The sequence below is a fragment of the Denticeps clupeoides genome, chromosome 9, assembly GCF_900700375.1.
Source record: "Denticeps clupeoides chromosome 9, fDenClu1.1, whole genome shotgun sequence".
In the NCBI taxonomy this organism is placed as follows: Eukaryota; Metazoa; Chordata; class Actinopteri; order Clupeiformes; family Denticipitidae; genus Denticeps; species Denticeps clupeoides.
Genome location: NC_041715.1, coordinates 10,343,941 through 10,363,222, shown reverse-complemented (window position 1 = coordinate 10,363,222; position 19,282 = coordinate 10,343,941). Strand labels below are relative to the sequence as shown.

The window sequence follows — 19,282 nt, the reverse complement described above, 5'->3', positions numbered from 1 at the left end:
TCACACATTTTGTATAAATGATATAGCATTCCCTTTTGCACATTTAAAAACCACAAGTCATATGATTGTATTTGAAATGGAAATAAAATGCCTTTATTTTATATTGATTTGCTTTTTTATATAAAAGTACTTACATTTAATACAGTTCTTCAAAATACAAGCAGCCAAACGACATATAAATCAAATACAAAATTATAAAATCTGTTTATCTATATGCTTCCCTCTGTGAAATAACAGACAAAGTGATTTTCATATACAACACTTGAAAAATTTGCCAGGTAACGGCATCATGTTCTGTCCTGTCCAGTAATCCTTAAATAGCGAGCTGGTTACAGTAATGGACGGTATTTATAATGCTTCTGCCATAAGCACAAAACGCACACTGATGATGTTTGTGTGCTCACATACGGCATCTGTGTGTGTAAACCTTTAATCAGTTCTGCGCTGCACTAATAAAATGTGTAATGTTCAAGAGTGATGCACGCTCGTGGGCTAAAATATCAAGGCTACTGGTACCAGTGACTGTGATATATTATACTGGTATAATACTGGTGCTGAAGCTCAGACTGTGTCCCTTTTCGGTGGCGTGGATATAAATAGTGAACTTATGCAGCATCTGTGTCTGTGACAATTCAGCAGGACGTCAGGAAAAATGACGCTGAGTTGCAAACACTGTGACCACGCTGATAATTTTGTCAGGACTATAAAGCCATGGCTACATAGTAACAGAAGATGAACAGGATATAACCTGATGAAACCGTAACTCTCCAGTGTCTGCAGATAGAGCAAGACAGTAGATATGGACAAAAATCATACATAAGAACTTTGATGTAACATAATTATTAAGAGCAAGTTATTGTGCCAGGTAGCTAAAGCGCTTGAAATAATAATGAAAAAGAAACCAAAGAAAGAATCTGTTGTTTTTGCTACTGTGGATGTCTTTTGAAGGTCGTTTTAAACTGAGCAGCTTTGTTACTTCATAGATATAGTGCCTTTTTACGTATATGTGTGTAAAACCCATGGAACGTCCAAACTACTTGTCCAAAGTTTTCAGCACAGAGATGAGGAGGTAATGCTGATGTTAAACAAACTGCAGTAAGTCCTCAGAACCTGATAGGAAATAGAAAAAATCCTTGTTTTCCCCATTTGTACTATACACTTTTTACATTGGCCATAAAAAAAGAGTACAAAGTGTAAAGTCAGGCTATGCGGCGGTTTCTCGAATCGTGCCCTCTAGTTTCTTTGGGAGTAGCTCTCTCCTCTCATCAATATTGATGACTGGCTTCCGACAGTTCTGCCCATCCAGATAGATCTTTGCATACACAGGGTTGCTGTAGTTCATAGGCTGTGGCAGAAAAAAAAAGAACAGCATTAAAACTGGGTAAAGAATGCTGACTGAAAGAAACATCAGATATGGGTGAAGGATGGGAGGAAAGAACATGTACAAGACAATTCATTCAGGTTCACAAACTAATATATATTTAGTGACCTAAACAAATACTTTAAAATAGTGGATATATCCATTAACCCCATATAAAACTTAAATAAAAACTAAATAGTATTACATGTACTACATGTATTACAGTTTACAGTGAGTTATTGTAAACTTCAAGATTGTATTCAAATTTCATGTTAAATTCATCATCAGGTAGTCAGCGAACATAACAGTAAGGACTATCAGTGCCTGATCTGTGCCAGCTGCTCAATATGATTTTTTGTGCATTTGCAGAAATGGTCAGGCAGCCATTAGCTTGGTTACTGACAAACAATAAAACAAAGCCTGTCCGGAACACACAGGTCCTGGCACACAAATAATTGCTGAAAGTTAACATTTATTGAATGAAGTTAACATTTATTATTTTAAGTTGCTCCTGTTTACCAAGACTGAGACATATACATTTCTGAGACATGCACATTTTCTAATCTTTAACATCAGACATTTAAAGTTCAATTACTCATGCTGTAAAGGCCCAACATATTTAGAAACCTTCCGTTTATTATTAATGAAGTAAATGAATGAAATTTACTCAATAATAAACTGAAGGTTTCTAAATATTTTCGGCCCAACATATTTAGAAACCTTCATTTTATTATTCAGTATATTTCATTAATGTAGTTAATATATAGAATAGGCTTCAGGCTTATTGATGGATTCTGTAGAAATGCATTTGGGGCAACTTAGGAAAAATTGGCCAAGTACAATTTGGTAAATCCAAGTTGTATAATTTGAGACATTTACACAAATATCATGGACAACTGAATTGAACAATCTTTCCAAACCAAAGCCACAACAGCACACACACAAATCATTTTGTACAACAAATGCATGCATGTCATGATCGATGATTTACACATTTTGTGATGCAGTATGGGATTCACCTGTCCAGGTATGACCTCCTTTGGCACAGTATGAACGTTCAGTGCGCGAGGGTCACTGGACTTTACACACCAGCCCTATAACACACATCTTCAGTGACTACACATTGTGGAATACAGACTGAGATGAGAGAATTAAACTGCTGAGAAATTAGCTGCATGTCTGCATGTCGGCCGTGACACATCCCAAATTATTATTATTCTGTCTAAATTGCACTTGCTGGAACATCATTCTTTTTCCTCCCCTGGTTACAGCCCATTTAAAGAGTTCCACTGAAGAATAACAGTAATGTCCCTGCAGAAATTACTGCCGTCCATCATGGAAAGGAAAGCTCCCACACTTTCTACAATGTTGTTTAAACTGCTCTGCTTGGGTCCTGTTTTCAAGGAGGCATCTCAAGGTGTCTATTTCAGGAGCAATAACAGCAGCTACATGGCTATGGGGAAACTGGCTATTATTCCTGTCAAAATCTTAATAAACATCTGCGACATGGAGGGCACGCGTTCAGCAGCCACGCTCTGTATGCCAGTCAGTCAGTGGATAACGAGCGGCACAAACTTTTCAATTAAATCATGTGGCGTGTTTGTTCAGGATGTGAGAGCAGATAACAAATAAAAGAGCCGAGAGTACATGCGGACAAAGTAGCTACATTGCTTGCTCTCGGTGTTCTTCATGCGCACGGCGCATCCACCCACCCATCTTCCAATTACCACAGGCGCACAGCAAAACAAAGGTGTCTGAGCGTGGCTTCACACAATTGTGGTGGTTCATACTTATGCATATTAAAAAACTATGTAGGCATTATCAATCAACATTGTTGTCAGCGATTAGACGTAACGTACAGAATTAAAGCAGTGCCAATTAAGCAATAACAAACCTTATGTGGGTCCAGTGTGAAATTTGGTCTGAGGAGGCTGCCAGCGTCAGCATGGTTGTCGTGATCCACCTCGTACATGTTGTAGGATGGGTTGCCAATTTCTACATTTATACCTCCATTGGTCATAGGCTGTCGTTGAACTCGTTTACCTCTGAAAGAAAGACATTATTGAAGGCTTGTTAAGTAGTTGCAGCAGTTGCGAACGTTTTTGTCATTGTGATACACTGCAGTGCAGCACACGGTGCACACAAAGAAACGTGTCCTCTGCTTTTAACCCATCTCCCTTATTGAGCAGTTGGCAGCCATGAAAGGCGCCCGGGGAGCAGTGTGTGGGGACGGTGCTTTGCTCAGTGGCAACTCATTAGCAGTAGCCCTTCAGTTATGATTCCGCTTCCTTACCGCTAGGCCACCACTAACACTGAATGCTGCCAGATTATTATGTAGACAATTGTCTACAAATGTGCCAAAACAATCAATACTATCATATAACATAATTATTCTGGATCTTCTGGTTGACAGAAATAATTATACAATAACAAAAAAGAAATGGTAGGTTCTTCCCCCTCTAGAAGATACAAACTAAGAGCAAGTGTGCAATACATAAATGCCTCAAAACACAGGAAATAACATGCTGTGAACTGTTACCTTTGCCTCCTGCGGCAGATGAACACACCGGTCACTACAGTTGTTATCAGAATTACCAGCAGGACAAGAGGCACAATAATTGCTATGTTTCCTGGAAAGAAAAAAAAAAAACAGCATGATATTTCCAGCACATTCTACACAAAGGAAATGCAAAGACAGCCAATCCTTCTGCACTGTTTACATCATTTAATTACCTCTGTGTTCTTAAACCACACATTGCTGCTCTGAAGCAATGTACTGCAACACTGATGCAATGACCATTACCAAACATTTCATCCAAATGCCAAATTTAGCAAACACTGTGTCAATCAGACTCGATATTTTTATTCACATTCTGTAGGGTGAAAAGCACCCAAGCTAAAATAGAAATTTATATTCCAGCCAACCTAGCAGCATCTGCAGAGCATCACTTGATAATCATTTAGTGCTCTTTTGTTACAGTAAGCAACTCATTTTGGCATTAAATGCTTCGAGTCGACAAGCCTACATGAGGCTCTGCAGGGGGAGCTTTTTTTATTTGATTCGATAAACAAATGTACGAACACGCCTCTGGACGTGAGACGGAGACGAGATGACAGGGTGAGCAGGGGTCGAAGTGGAGGGTCACAGCTGTCTAACCCAGTGGAACCAACGGGACCTATTTTATTTCAGATTTATTCCTTGGAGGGTTTCTGGACCCACCTGTACCCATGTTGTCGGACCGGCTGCTTTTCGGGGCTGATCTCTCGCACTGTGTTCCTGACCAGTTGGCCGAACACCTGACGGAAGGAAAATGACACCAATCAAACAGGATCCTCCTGGCATTACGAGATGTAATAAGTGACACAGCACTGGACCCAGGGAGGCTTCATGCAGCCACAGTCACAGAAATGTGGGCAAAGTTAATTCAGAAATCACTCAGTGCTGACTGTGGGGAAAAGCAGTGAGGGTGATGAATGAGACAAGGCAGCCAGATGATTTATGCAACATTTAAGACATGGTTAAAGCAGTGGGAACTACATACACAACAAATCATCATTACTGGATCATCCTCATCAAAATCAGGGTCATCTTTGCAAACCTAATATAAACAGAAATGTAATTGTTTGTAATTGGTTAACACTGAAATTTCTTTTCTCTCTCTCTCTCTCTCTCTCTCTCTCTCTCTCACTCTCTCACACATACACACACACATACACACACGCATCAAAATAATGAACAACAGTTTGCACTGTTGCAGTTAAACATTTTTCTCTGTTTAGTTTTTCACAGGACAATTGCTGCAAGGATTCAATTTCCCACCACTGAGTCTCTGTCCAATATTTTGGAGTAAATCAAATCATACCTTGATGGACAAAAATGGACACATTCAACAGCAGTACAGGGTCTAATCAACAAAATCGTGACCACTTGTTTTATTTTCTCATCATAATAAGTAGCACACATATACGGCCAAATTCCACTCTGTTGGCCGCTATCTCGGTAACACAGCGGCCCAACTGTCTTAATTCAGCCAAATATGACCAGTTTCACCTCTACTGAGAGGCTCATAGGCACCAGCCAACAGATCCAGAAACTGTATTTGCGTGATTATTACTGAGGAGCAGCAAACAACGGCAGGACACATTTAAATCACGTTTACTGGGACCAAGAATCAAGAAAGGGACACCATGTTCTTTTGGATAATAAAGAAAATAAATTATATCAGATATACAGTATAGTATACATCAATTACAGAATTTCAGGGTGAATAAGGAACTTCAGGGAAATTAATATCGCAATACTAGTATCCAGACCACAAAAACAGATTTGGTAGTGGTAGTGGAGGAAGGTCACCACCCCTACTTACATTCACTACCTACATACACTCAGACACACACAGTCCATCTGATGGCAGTGCAATATGCGTATGAGGATGCGTGTGATGAGGGATCATATGGTTGAGGCCAGAGCCAAACAACAGGGGGAGCTGGGATGTGGGGAGTGGCCAGACAGATATGGGGACCTACTTGCAGCGGGGTTTGTTAGAGGAGGTAATCGTGCATATCCCCTCATTTTGACAGTAGTAATCACACGGGTTGGCCAGCTCGTCACAGCGCTGGTTCTTGAACCCTGCTGTGCAGCTGTAAGACATTTAAATGGCAGCCATAAGCAGAAGAAAACACACGCTCACAATCAGAATCACGCCCATTTCCACATTTTGTCATATACAGTCATACACAGATACAGTGTTTCTAAAACTCTATGGACGCCCTCTCAAGATCGAAACCAGATCTTAACACAGACACTGCAAGCATCAGTTAGTAAACCCTAATATTGAAACTTGTGACTGGTTTGCCTTGTAAGTGTAATATATGTTGAGCAGACTATTGTTTTATGTCATTTTGTAATTGAAACACACTGGAAGAATGGTGTTAAACTGCAACCAGCCAGCTGGGGGGTCTGGAGCTGCATGCAGCTATTTTGTCCTTACATTGTGGCTTCGGAAAATTGTATAAGTGTATATTTTTTTTAATTCAGCATTTGAAGATTATTGTGATCTTGCAACATTAAAATGCAATGTGTTTAATTTTTTGTTGCTCGATCATATATGCATGTATGCTCACCATTTTGCCTGGCCACCAACACCATGTTCACCCCCTACCCCATCACTAGCCTAGTTTTTTATACAAAGTATTCTGATTTATATAAAAGTAAAAATAATATATGCAGTATTATGTTCAGTTTACATATCAAATGAAGATAGCTCCCAGTGATTTAACATTAAAGTGTAAAATGTAAAGTGAAGTGATTGTCATTGTGATACACAGCAGCATAGCACACGGTGCACACAGTGAAATGTGTCCTCTGCTTTTAACCATTACCCTTCACCCAGCCATGACAGGCACCCGGGGAGCAGTGTGTGGGGACGGTGCTTTACTCAGTGGCACCTCAGTGGGAATCGAACCAGCAACTTTCTGATTACAGGGCCGCTTCCTTAACCGCTAGGTCACCACTGCCCCAACAAGCTACCATTTCACCATTTCATTTTGTTCAGAACATGAATATATATATTTTTTTCCAGGCAAAGTGTTGCGAATCTTCTCTTCTAATTAATAATGAACAATATAGAAGTATGGTTATTTTTTAATCATGATTACTTACTTACTATAGTGTAGGGTTAGGCTTAGCGCCCACCAAGGGAATAGTGGTCATGGGGTCGTAGTGAAGTAGTGAAGCACTTATTTTTCATGCATGCACACTCTGAGTGTCTCTTACATTATATGTAGCTACAATTACATAAAATCGGTTGAAATAAGGTAGTTTTAGCATAACACGCAATAACTTGTAATTTACTAGAAAAATGTACATTAACACGACATAATTCAAATTGGTTCTAATTCTCATACAAACCACTAGCTGTGTGTTAGCCCTCAGGGACGAACCATAGTCTGTGGAGTATTTGAATGACTGTGACCTTTTTTCTCCAGTCTAGGTATTTTTCATTTGGTTGGACCTTCCCAGCTTAAGCTAATGCTATTTACAGATCGTTTCCTACTGAACCAAATTGTCAGGATTGCCTGCAGCTGGGCTCCACACCGGAACCCAATCCTGACGCCCCATAAATGCCGGAAGTTTCCGCCCGTTCGGGGTTGCTGGCATTTTCGTGGACTCTGCACGAACTTGACCTGGTTTTGTTATGAGTGTTTTGAGTTCTGGCAATCGCCACACGCCTACGGGTTTGTTTCAGTTCGTTATTTAAGTTAAATCGTTTTCGGCCACCGCGCCGCTGTTTATTTGTATTTCTTTATTGTTTGTATTAATAAAACCCCGTTCCCAGCATGTCAAACCTCTGCGCTTCCTTCCCCCGTAAGTCCGTAGTCGTGACAGAATGCCAGCGACCTCCCCAAAAGCGCAGAGGTAAAAAGCAGAGGAGAAGAAACGCCGCGAAGGACGCAGCGCGGCGCGGCGAACGCGGACGCCAGGGGAGAGACGCGCCGCCCGTTCTGGTGGAGCGTTTTCTCCCCGAGAAGCCGTGGTACGCGGCGCCGCGTGATGACGTCACCCCCGGGAAACTCCGCGAAACCCGGAAGCGACAACGTCGGCGGGTGAGTGGGCGGAGCGAGGACGTTGGCGTCGGCAGCAGCGAGGAAGTGACGTGGGCAGCGAGCGCAGAAGATGCGACCCCCACGATCTTCGGCATGTCGAGCCAAGAACGCTGCGCTCTGCTGGCAAGGCTCCCCGTGGACTGGGACGACACGGACGACGACGAGAGCACGGGAGACGAGAGTTGGGCTCCGCCCATCGCACCAGTCTGCGATCGTCGCAAGGTCCGTGGGGACCCACGTCACTTCCAGGGAGGTGAGAAGCGGCAACAACGGCGGCGTTCCTCCAGCGAGGAGGTGGGCAGCCTCCAGCCCGAATGGCCAGAGTACTGCCCATGGGAGCTTATCGCGCCATGGGTCCAGGAAGTCCGCAGGGTGGACGACCCTTGGAGTCACCGGTGGGAAGACACGGATGACGAAAGCGATGATGACGTGGATTTTCGGTGGGCGGTCGTTGCCGGGATGGCTCCGCCCAGCGTGCGCGTCCGAGATCATCGCGGCGTCCGTGATGACCCATGTGACTTCCGGGGGTACGACGACCAGGATGACGCCGTTTGGGCAGTCGGTGCCGGGATGGCTCCGCCCATCGCGCCCATCCAGGATCGTCACGAGGTCCGTGGAAACCCACGTCCCTCCCAGCAGTGTGAGGAAAGCTGGTGGAAGAGGGCGACGGGAGGTCGCCAGCCAGCAACTGCGCTGCCGGGACTGCCTCGCAGGGAATCCTCCATTCCTGCTCCAGTCGCCGACCCGCCTTCCCTCTGCCCGGACGTTCCCCAGCGAAATGGCAGCGCAGCACCAGCGTCCACACCTGCTGGAGAAGACGTCCACCCCCCTCCACACCACACACCTACCACCATCTCCAGCGACGTGCCCAGCCCCATGTGGGACAGCCCAATTGTCCCGGGACCCTTCAGTGGGGCAGCAGACACTGATAAGACCACCACCATCCTCTCGTGTCTGCTTGGGTCAGCATGGGGCTGGAGCGCAGCCCTCTGGCAGCAGGGAGAGACAGACAGCAGTTTTCGGGACTTCCAGCAGAGACTGAGGGCGGAGTTTGATCAGCCAGAGCCTGAGCCAGGGATCGAACTCTGCCCCTCCACCACATCCAGCGCCAGTCAGGATCCGGGGCAAGAAGACCAAGCACGGGCGGGCGACGAGAAGGTCGCGCCTCCCGAGATCCTGGCTGTGCCCCCTGAGGAGGTCCCGGAGAGCTCAGAGAGGGAACTAGACGACCCTCTCTTCTGTCTGTCTCTGTCTGTGTGTGTCTGTGTGGCATATGTGTCCGTATGTCGCCCCCACTTCCCCTCTTTGTGTCCACCAGATGGCGACCCAGCCGCGGAGCCGAACCCCAGGGAGGAGGTTCCTGACCCGAATGTGCTGGTCCAAGGCGAGGTGGACAAGCCCCAAGGTACCCCTAAGTCCAGCCGGGGGGGGTGCTCCCCCAAAGAAATTTTTGGGGGGGTGCAGTTCGGGTTGGGGACTCCTCCTGAGGGGAGGGGAGGTGGGGAAGCGATGGAGCTGGGTCCTCCGGTAGCCAGTGAGGAGGGCGGGCCAGGCATGGGCCTGCGTCTGCCTCCAGAGGGGTGGAGCGCCATAGAGCCCCCGGGTAGGCATGAGGACCCAGCTGGGACAGGCAGGAAGAGGGCCTGCTTGTCCCAACGGACGCAGAAGGGGCTAGCCGGATGGTCATGCAATGCCCCCCCCTTGGCACCAGGGCCGTGCAGCGAGAGGGGCTGCATAGTCCCAGAAGGCACCAGCCTGGGGTGCCTGGAACAGTCGCCAGAGGCTCTGGGACAATCTCCCTGCGCGGTGCAGGGGGTGACACAAGAAGTGTCAGAGGGGATGTGTGGAGACAGGGCCCACACATACCCAGATGGATCGGCCCTGATTATTGTGTGCAGGTACGAGGGTCCGGGGCCGCCATGCGGGACCACGCCGGGGAGCCAGGCCGAGGGTCCGGGGCCGCCATGCGGGACCACGCCGGGGAGCCAGGCCGAGGGTCCGGGGCCGCCATGCGGGACCACGCCGGGGAGCCAGGCCGAGGGTCCGGGGCCGCCATGCGGGACCACGCCGGGGAGCCAGGCCGAGGGTCCGGGGCCGCCAAGCGGGACCACGCCGGGGAGCCAGGCCGAGGGTCGGGGCCGCCAAGCGGGACCACGCCGGGGAGCCAGGCCGAGGGTCCGGGGCCGCCAAGCGGGACCACGCCGGGGAGCCAGGCCGAGGGTCCGGGGCCGCCACGCCTGACCACGCCGGGGAGCCAGGCCGAGGGCCCCGGGCCGCCAACGCCTGACCCCGCCGGGGAGCCAGCCCGAGGGGCCCGGGGCCGCCACGCGGGACCACGCCGGGGAGCCAGCCCGAGGGACCGGGGCCGCCACGCCTGACCACGCCGGGGAGCCAGCCCGAGGGCCCGGGCCGCCACGCCCTGACCACGCCGGGGGAGCCAGCACGAGGGACCGGGGCCGCCCGCCTGACCACGCCGGGGAGCCAGCCCGAGGGACCGGGGCCGCCACGCCTGACCACGCCGGGGAGCCAGCCCGAGGGACCGGGTCCTCCAAGGGGGAGGATACAGCAGGGCAGGAGCCCTGTGGTTGCCGCCGTCCGCCCCGCCGCCTCCACTGATGGTACTGTTGGGGCTCCGAGGACGTAGCCCTTGGAGGGGGGGCTCTGTCAGGATTGCCTGCAGCTGGGCTCCACACCGGAACCCAATCCTGACGCCCCATAAATGCCGGAAGTTTCCGCCCGTTCGGGGTTGCTGGCATTTTCGTGGACTCTGCACGAACTTGACCTGGTTTTGTTATGAGTGTTTTGAGTTCTGGCAATCGCCACACGCCTACGGGTTTGTTTCAGTTCGTTATTTAAGTTAAATCGTTTTCGGCCACCGCGCCGCTGTTTATTTGTATTTCTTTATTGTTTGTATTAATAAAACCCCGTTCCCAGCATGTCAAACCTCTGCGCTTCCTTCCCCCGTAAGTCCGTAGTCGTGACACAAATGAGGGATTGCTATGATGGACGTTTTAAAGTACTCGTGTACTGTAAGTCACTCGGGATAAAAGCGCCTGCCAAATGCTGTAAATGTAAATGCACTATTACACACCTCTCTTTCTCTCGCTTGTTTTTCAGTAGTACTATAACAAGTGTTCTTGAACTGTAAGGTATTGCAGCAACCATATAATAACCATTTAACCATTTTATTTTCGAGGTCAGGAATATATCATGGTATGAAAACATTGATACCGCGCACAGAGTGTCAGCAGAATACTGTGTTATATCTATATTGATATATCACCATTCAACGTGCTTTGGTAATTTGCTTGGAACCTAGTTGAAACATATTTAGGTTATTTTTTTGTCTCTCCTTTTGTTGTAACTCCTTTCCTAAGATTGTGTCATTCCTAAGAAGTCATTGAATTTTTTTCTCTCAAAATTTATCACAGAAATTTGTGTGTCTCCACATCTAGGTCCTGTTATGTATCCTCCTTTCATTGAACAAAAATGGTCTCTACGGTTACACTCAAATGTCCTTTCTTTTATCAGGGGACCTTTGCATTTTGATGATGTTGCAAATCTGTCTAGAGCAAGGTATTTTATTCTTAATGCATACAGCGTATAAGCATTATGCTTAAATGGATTATTATAGTGTTTCTGCCGATCATATTATTTTAATACCATAATTGCATTGTAATTCAGTATCACTTCTGAATTGAGTTGAAAAGCATCAATTCAAATATTATCTACAACAATACATTCAATTCCTTAAGAGAAACAAACACCACGTGTAAATATTTGTCAGGGATGCGTGGTGGGAAAGACAAAGGATGCAAATACTTACAAACTCACACATAGGGATTTAATAAATTAAACTTTGCACGCGAGCTCTCACACAGACACTGAGCAAGAACACACCAAACAAAAGTAAAAATGACGAATGATGGAACAAGGACGCGACACAGCAGGGACACATTTCTATTAATCACAGATGAAAACAAATCTCAGGGGATCACGAGACAAAGCAAATACAAAACAAATGAAAAACACGGGGAACTGGAGAACCTGGAAATGTTCTGAACGTGACAATATGAGGCTCTCAATCATGTTGTTATATCGCCATTTTTCTTTATCTTCTTGACATGGGCAATGATGTTACCGTAGAAACTTTTGTATATACTGATACATTTCCTAAGAACAGGAGCCTGATCTGACGGAACACTGTGTACTTGAATGTAATGAATCTTATTGTGCCTTAATGTGACAGTCTCTGAGATTGGCCTTTATCCTGACCCCTTTGCAGCCGGCGTTCTCCACTTGTGGATGATCTTGTGAGGAAGACGCATGTGCTGATAAAGTTCCTTTAAGATACCCTAAGTCTGTCGTACATGATGAGATGAATTGGTTCTGGCTATGCGTGCCCAGTGTTATTTATAATATCTTAGCGTGAGACCAGACAAGGTCAAACATTATGATTTCTTGACACAGACAAATTCATCATCTGATATATTCACTGAGGCTCAAAGCAAGTGAATGAAGCACATTATCAAGATCTGTTAACCCTAAAGAAAGGCAGATGAGATCATTTGCATAGAAATTGATTCCGTACCCTCGGTGGTGTCACACATTTCGCAAAAAATGTTGCTAAAGGTATGAAGAGGTTTTAAAGAGTTTTTGGACCACTATAATCAACATTTCTGATACAGTGACACAATTTATCTTACACTATACTACATTTGTGTGTGTGTGTGTGTGTGTGTGTGTGTGTGTGTGTGTGTGTGTGTGTGTGTTTGTGTAATCTGCGTAGTAACTCAAAAAGTATTTTTAAAAGTTTCAATTGAATAAACAAAAAAAAAAAGAACTAGGTCATGGACCATACACCAACTTTGCAATATATATGGTTTACACCATATATATGGTGTAATGATAAAACTGTTTTACAGACAAGCACAGCTTTTAATGGTGAAATCATAGGTGAAATTGTGGAATTACATAATCAGTGGATAAAATATATAATAACATAATTAAATGCATTTGCTTCGTGCTCCTGACTTTACAACCGGGCCAGGACCCCAATTAAGTTTCTATCGGAAACCAGAACATGCTTACTGTACCAAGGCCCTAACGCAACAATGAACTCATATTTATTTTTCAAGGCTGTCACAGGAGACATGCAGACAGCTCATTTTTCAGAGCTGCTATTTTCATCCACGACAGAAAGTACTGCATGGCACAGCCTGTCTCTGTCTACCTCCGTCTATCAGAGAGTGCACCGGAGTGCTCCCCGCTGTGACAAATTTGCACCCACTCAGGAGAAACGCATTGCGCTAACACTGCTATCAGCACTAAGCACCACAGCACAGTTTCAAACTGATGGTCAAAATTACAAGCCGTATAAAAAGAGGCCTGTGCCGGGTAATTGACAGGAAATTGGCGTCAATAAAGAAATGGGATATTTTTTTTTTGGCTGATTAGCCATTAAGCGCATTACTTACTGGCAGAAAGGCAGGTTGGTATCTGGATCCAGGTGACAGGTGCCACCGTTGTAACAGTAACCATCACAGAGCTGACAGCTGGATGCGATTCTGCCAGTCGTACAGCTGGAGGAGGAAGGGCAGCAGAAGACATTTTTCAAGGAGGACAATAAACTTATTGCCCTCAAGAACCAGGTGCTGGAGATTTTTCCAACCTTCTATTGCCATTGCGAACCAGATGAGAATCCTCTAGGGCCAATCAGAATCAATCCATATTAAGCATACTTATTGCAGGCCTGAAGACAAGGTCTGCATTTTGATTCGAGGTCCAGAGTTGAAGAACCCTCGTCTACAGGAAAGACTGACTCTTCTACATCTGCACTCTCTGGACACTTTATAGTTGAATTTGAAACATGTACAATTACAGATTATCTGCTGTTCTATATATTTAGACACCCATTTATCAGTTGACTAGATCCTAGGTAACCAAATATTTGCCCGATTTGAAATTGTGTATAACGTGTAATAACAACTGACTTAATTTGATCAAAATTTACATTTACATTTACAGCATTTATCAGACGCCCTTTTCCAGAGCGACTTACAATCAGTATTTACAGGGGACAGTCTCCCTGGAGCAACTTAAGGTTAAGTGTCTTGCTCAGGGACACAATGGTAGAAAGTGGGGTTTGAACCCGGGTCTTCTGGTTCACAGGCGAGTGTGTTACCCACTAGGCTACTACCACCTTTGAAGTGCAAACACATTTTGGTAACATGATAAGGCTTATAGAGTGCAGTTATAGATTGCTTATAGAGTAGCTTATAGAGTGCAGTTAAAGGGCATATGTATTTAAAAATACATATGTATTTAATCAAAATGGCTTTCACAACATATGGAAATCCAGCTTTAGTAACAAAAGATCACTCAGTCTCTTAAATTTTGGACAAAACTCTGGTTTCAACTGAAGTTGTCAACAGCTCATTCATACTGAACACTGGAGGTGGGTCACAAAGTAACTTGCTAGATCTTTCTAATGAAAATGAATTCAACTACGCAGTACGAAAGAGCATCTGCCAGAGAATATTTTTCACAGAACAAACAGAGAGCACTTTAAAATGAAAATATTAAAATGGGCTGATTTTAGAACCTGACTTGTTCAGGTTCAGAAAGTGAATACTGGCACTTCCAATCTGAACGTTGGTTTTAAAAAACCTCTTAGCAGAAGAATTTAGGCAAAAAGCATTTTCTGCTGGTTGGAACAAAATTACATTCTGAACCTTAACCCCTTAACCCCTCACCCCTTAAACTAGAACAATCAAGCAAAACATTGTTTTGAGAGCGACAGTTGTGTTAGAGTGTGTTACTTCTTGCAAACTTTCCCTCTTCCCTTATCTGCTGTCGCCTCTTCACCGACAACTCGAACTTTGGCTGGATTAAAACGAGTACTCGATGTTAGCATAGAAACTCAAAAATAGACATGACTGCTGCAGTGCAGCTCCCTTGATTGAGTAGAGCTAGAAAGTTCTTACTTGCAGGACACGTCTCCGGAATCGCTGTCGATCGTACACGGCGCTCCGTGGCACCGCAGGCACTTGTCAATGTCACATTTGTGGCCCTCGTATCGGGCGGGACACACACACTCAACATGGCCAGTGCTGGACAGTGTGCAGGCTTTGGAGTTAATGCAGTAATGATGACATATATCTGTCCAAGGAAGAGGGGAAAAAAAAAAAATTAATGAGGATTTTGGAATGGATTTGGGAGGAAAATCTGGCAGTTTAATTGGAATTTTACAGAGATTTAATTATCTGCATCAAATGTCTGCCAGCAGGGAGATGAAAACACGGCCCCTTGGGTACACAACTGCATACATGCATTAATATTGCCCAGATAAAATTGTTTTCCAACAAATTATAATAAGAAAGACTTTATGCATGGAAACATTTTATCAGCGGAGCGCAGAAACACCTCAAGGTTGTTATTGTGCCATTTAGAGCTCACTGTGAGCTAGACCAATTCAAATGTTCTTTTTGTAGCTAGGCACTGGCCTTTTGGCTGGAAGGATAGAGAGAAAGAGAAAGAGAGAGAGAGAGAACGATTGTTTTTTTATTTGCACGTTGCACAGACTGGAGAAAACACTTTGAAGGCAAGTGTGACAGTGCTGAAGTGCGGCCAAATGTCATTTGGCGGGTGTTACGACTACTGTTCTTGTAATGTCGCGCGTCACAGCTTGATTGTGAAGCTTTGTCTAAAGTACAATTTCCCAACCCCATTTATTCAGGTCGCGGATGCAGAGAAGCTGGATCGACTACTGGGTCATTACCAGGCTAACCACACACAACCACAGGGACCAGTGGTGATTAAGCAAAAAGCAGCATGTCCTTGAGCTGTGGGAAGAAACCAGACAATCCAGAGAACACGCAAACTCAACTCTGGCTTCCTTCATGTGAGGCATCGTAGATGGAGTGGCTAGCAGCTAAGATCAACATATCTTACGGTAGAGGCAGCGTTCCCCAGTGTACTCTGCCATACAGCGGCACATGGGTTGGTTCCCGAGGCTGATGTCACACGTGCCACCGTTCAGACAGTAGTTGTCACACACCCTCCGCTCACAGTTGGCCCCAGTGAAGCCCAGAGTGCAGCGACACGTTGGGCGTCCTGGAGAAAAAACAAAATTATATTAATAAATGCCATTTATGAAAAAATTATAAAAGAGGGGCAGTAACAGAGCAGGGTGGAAGAGTCATTGGATTTATCAATGCCAAATATTTCTGCACAAATCTTGATAATCAATAATACCTAATTGGGCAAGAGCTTTTTTTCTCCTTCATTCACTTTAACAGTTTTGCACCTGACTATGGTTGTGAAATGTGTTTATAATTTCAGTTTAATTTAAATTGTTTTATCAGAAAAAAAAGTTTTTTTTTTTGTCAGACCCCTTAAAGCCTTGATTTCAGAGCAGTACCAGTACCAAAATATGATACATGGGAAAGTGCAAAAGAACAGAAGCTTCTTTCACCAGCAATTCTAGTTCATTTTAGTTATATATAACCAATTCCTATAGCTTATTCATTTTATATTTACCTATTTAGAATTTAGCAGATGCCCTTTACCAGAGTGACTTATAATCAGTAGTCACAGGGACAGTCCCTCTGGAGACACTCAGGGTTAAGTGTCTTGCTCAGAGACACTGTGGGGTTTGAACCTATGACTCTGAGTAGTTTCATAGGCGTGTGTGTTACCCACTATGCTACTACCATCCCAGCTCAATCTGACTGACATTGTGAAAAATACGGAAACAGAAAATCTAATTTTCTACACAACCACATGTTTTCACAGCTTATCATGTCTCATCCAGTTCACAAAACTTTTAACACATAAGAGTCCAAAAAGCAGGCAGCTCCTGTAACAACCTAAATGGAGACTTCATGCCTGTGGACCACTGCTGCAATTCTGTAGCTAATTGCTTCCCTGTGAGCTCAGTGTAGCTTGTCATTTGCCTGATTATAGATGTGAGCGAAGCTTCTCTCCATTGCCGTGTCGCTGTCAATCTTAATTGAAAGCTCAGAAGCACACGCCATGATCAATCGCACCGAATCAGTGCGGAAGGCAGTGGATGACTTTTGACCTCTCATTGAGGTGACTAGACCAGTCCGTCTGAAAATGTCACCGAAATGTACATAATCTGAATCTCCTCTCTGTCCAGCAAAGTTGTCAGATTCGCCCCTGCTAAGCCCAAAGACAAAACTCCAGATGAAGGGTTCACCTACCTAGAGGCGAACCGGTGCAAGTGCCTCCGTTTAGGCAGTAGTCGGTGCAGTGGTTCACTTCACATCGTTCTCCGGAGAAATCCGGCCAGCAGTAGCAGCGCCAGCCCCCCTTCTCATTAGCAATACAGCGTCCTCCATTCTCACAGGCTGGCCGGCAGAGCTCCCCTTCAACACAACACAAGACTCAAGTTCATATTCATCTATCTCACCAACCACCCCAAACAATACAACATCCATGAATATAAAGTCAAATGTGGTATTATCTTTCACTTTTACAAGGTTAACAAAATCACAAGCAAAAATATCATATTAAATCTAGTCTAAAATAAAGTAAAGTCTCTATTACAGGCAAGTACAAGAAAACCAGCTCAGTATGTACTGATGTGAACATCATTAATTATCTTGTTACAGTTGCAACTGCCAGTGGGTGGAATACATTGGCCAGCAAGCTAACGTTTTGTACTTGAAGTTGATAGCAGTGAGAAATGGGCAAGTGTATGGATTTGAGTGACTCTGACGAGAGCCAAACTGTGATGACTAGACAGCTGGATCATAGCATCTCCAAAACTGCAGCTCCTGTGGGATGTGATTGATTTGCAGTGTTCAGGACCTACCAGAAGTGGTGTAAGGAAGAAAAACTGGTGATCAGATGACAGGGGCATTGGTGGCTAGTGTAGCTCAAATAGCTGAAAACGTTAATGCAGGTTCTGACTGCTGTGTATGGGGCTGTGTAGTCACAGACAGGTCAGGGTTATTTTGGCGGTAGAAAGGGGAACCTATGGTATAATAAATGTTGTGTATACACAATTATTCATATCCTCCAGACCACTTGACCGTTGAATTAGAATTACAATGATAAATGAGACTGCTGGAATTTCATCCTGGGCAATGCTTCAAGACAAGAGTTGTAGAGAATTTCTGAAATGGGATTTCACTTTGAATACTTTAATAAGAAAAGGAGCGTTGCAGTGCTACTACGGTGGACCAGAAGGCACCTTGACCTGGGCTCTTGTCTAACTGAGGGCTGGGGCTCTGCTGGGTGTAGGAGCCCTACCTGAAGTGCTGGGGTCAGTGCAGGAGCCATTGATGAGAGTCTTGCCCTCAGGACAAGTGCAGCTGGCACCAGATGGGTTCAACAGGCACATGAAGTCACAGCTCATCTTCAGGCAGGGGTTGACCAACACTGGAGTCAGAGAGAACCACACCCAGATGGCAGCTGTTAGCAGACCAGCATCACATTATCTGCCCTTTCATAGGGTCAGGTATAAACTACAGCATTGCGCTTCAGGAATTCTGTTCAAATTAAGCATTCTCGCATGAAACAAGAACACACATCCTAGCTTCCAAATAATGAGCATTCAAACGAACATGAGAAGACATCATTCTCAGTGACTTCATTTGAGAAGTATTCCTAGTTCACAGCAACTAGGAGCTCTTTTTTATAAACTAGATCTGATACAGGTGCTCATGGATCCTCAAAGGCTGAGTAAAATTTTGAAAGCTTTCACTACATATTCATCTACATGATAAACACAAAAGATACATGATACACAGTTCATCACAGTTCTCAAATAGTTCCTTCTATGATCAGCTGTTGGTGCTGCTAAGCAGCTTCATGTAAATGGCTCATAACCAGAAATTTGATTTATAGTATGACTGCCACCCCCAGGAGTACTCTTGTCCAATAAAGTTAGTTTATTTGATTTGATATGAGGTAGTAATTTGTACCAGATGCTAGCGACATTTTTCTGTCAGTTTGCCAGCAACATGAAACATGAAACAAAAATATACAAAGCAGCTATAAACAATAAAATATTATCTGATAAAAAAATGTAAGCAATCAGAGTACAAATGAACAGTAAAAGTGCAAATGTACTTATTTTTTACACTAACTGTGGTGCCATAATAATTATAATGTCTGTAATATTTAAAAAGCTAAAAATTGGTTCTCAAACTGAGGTACTTGGGATCCCTCTAGTGGTACTTGCCTCCCATGTAAACGAATGAACATGTTATTGTATTTTAATGTCAGCCATAATGTTGAGAGCTAATAGGTGCGTACACATGCCAAAACATTAGACATCCACAA

At 44.7% G+C, this 19,282-nt stretch overlaps 1 protein-coding gene across 1 annotated transcript in view; it reads right to left on the bottom strand.

Annotated features, from left to right (window-relative positions):
- Positions 1–70: 70 nt before the first annotated feature.
- LOC114796848 (low-density lipoprotein receptor-related protein 1B-like) overlaps positions 71–19,282 on the bottom strand; it is a 130,924-nt gene continuing 111,712 nt past the window's right edge. Inside the window, 11 exon segments of the mRNA XM_028991344.1 lie at positions 71–1,345; positions 2,380–2,454; positions 3,255–3,405; positions 3,900–3,990; positions 4,581–4,657; positions 5,888–6,001; positions 13,444–13,548; positions 14,953–15,127; positions 15,920–16,081; positions 17,194–17,358; positions 18,248–18,376. Coding sequence (XP_028847177.1) covers positions 1,205–1,345; positions 2,380–2,454; positions 3,255–3,405; positions 3,900–3,990; positions 4,581–4,657; positions 5,888–6,001; positions 13,444–13,548; positions 14,953–15,127; positions 15,920–16,081; positions 17,194–17,358; positions 18,248–18,376 — 1,385 coding nt within the window. The 3' untranslated portion in view covers positions 71–1,204.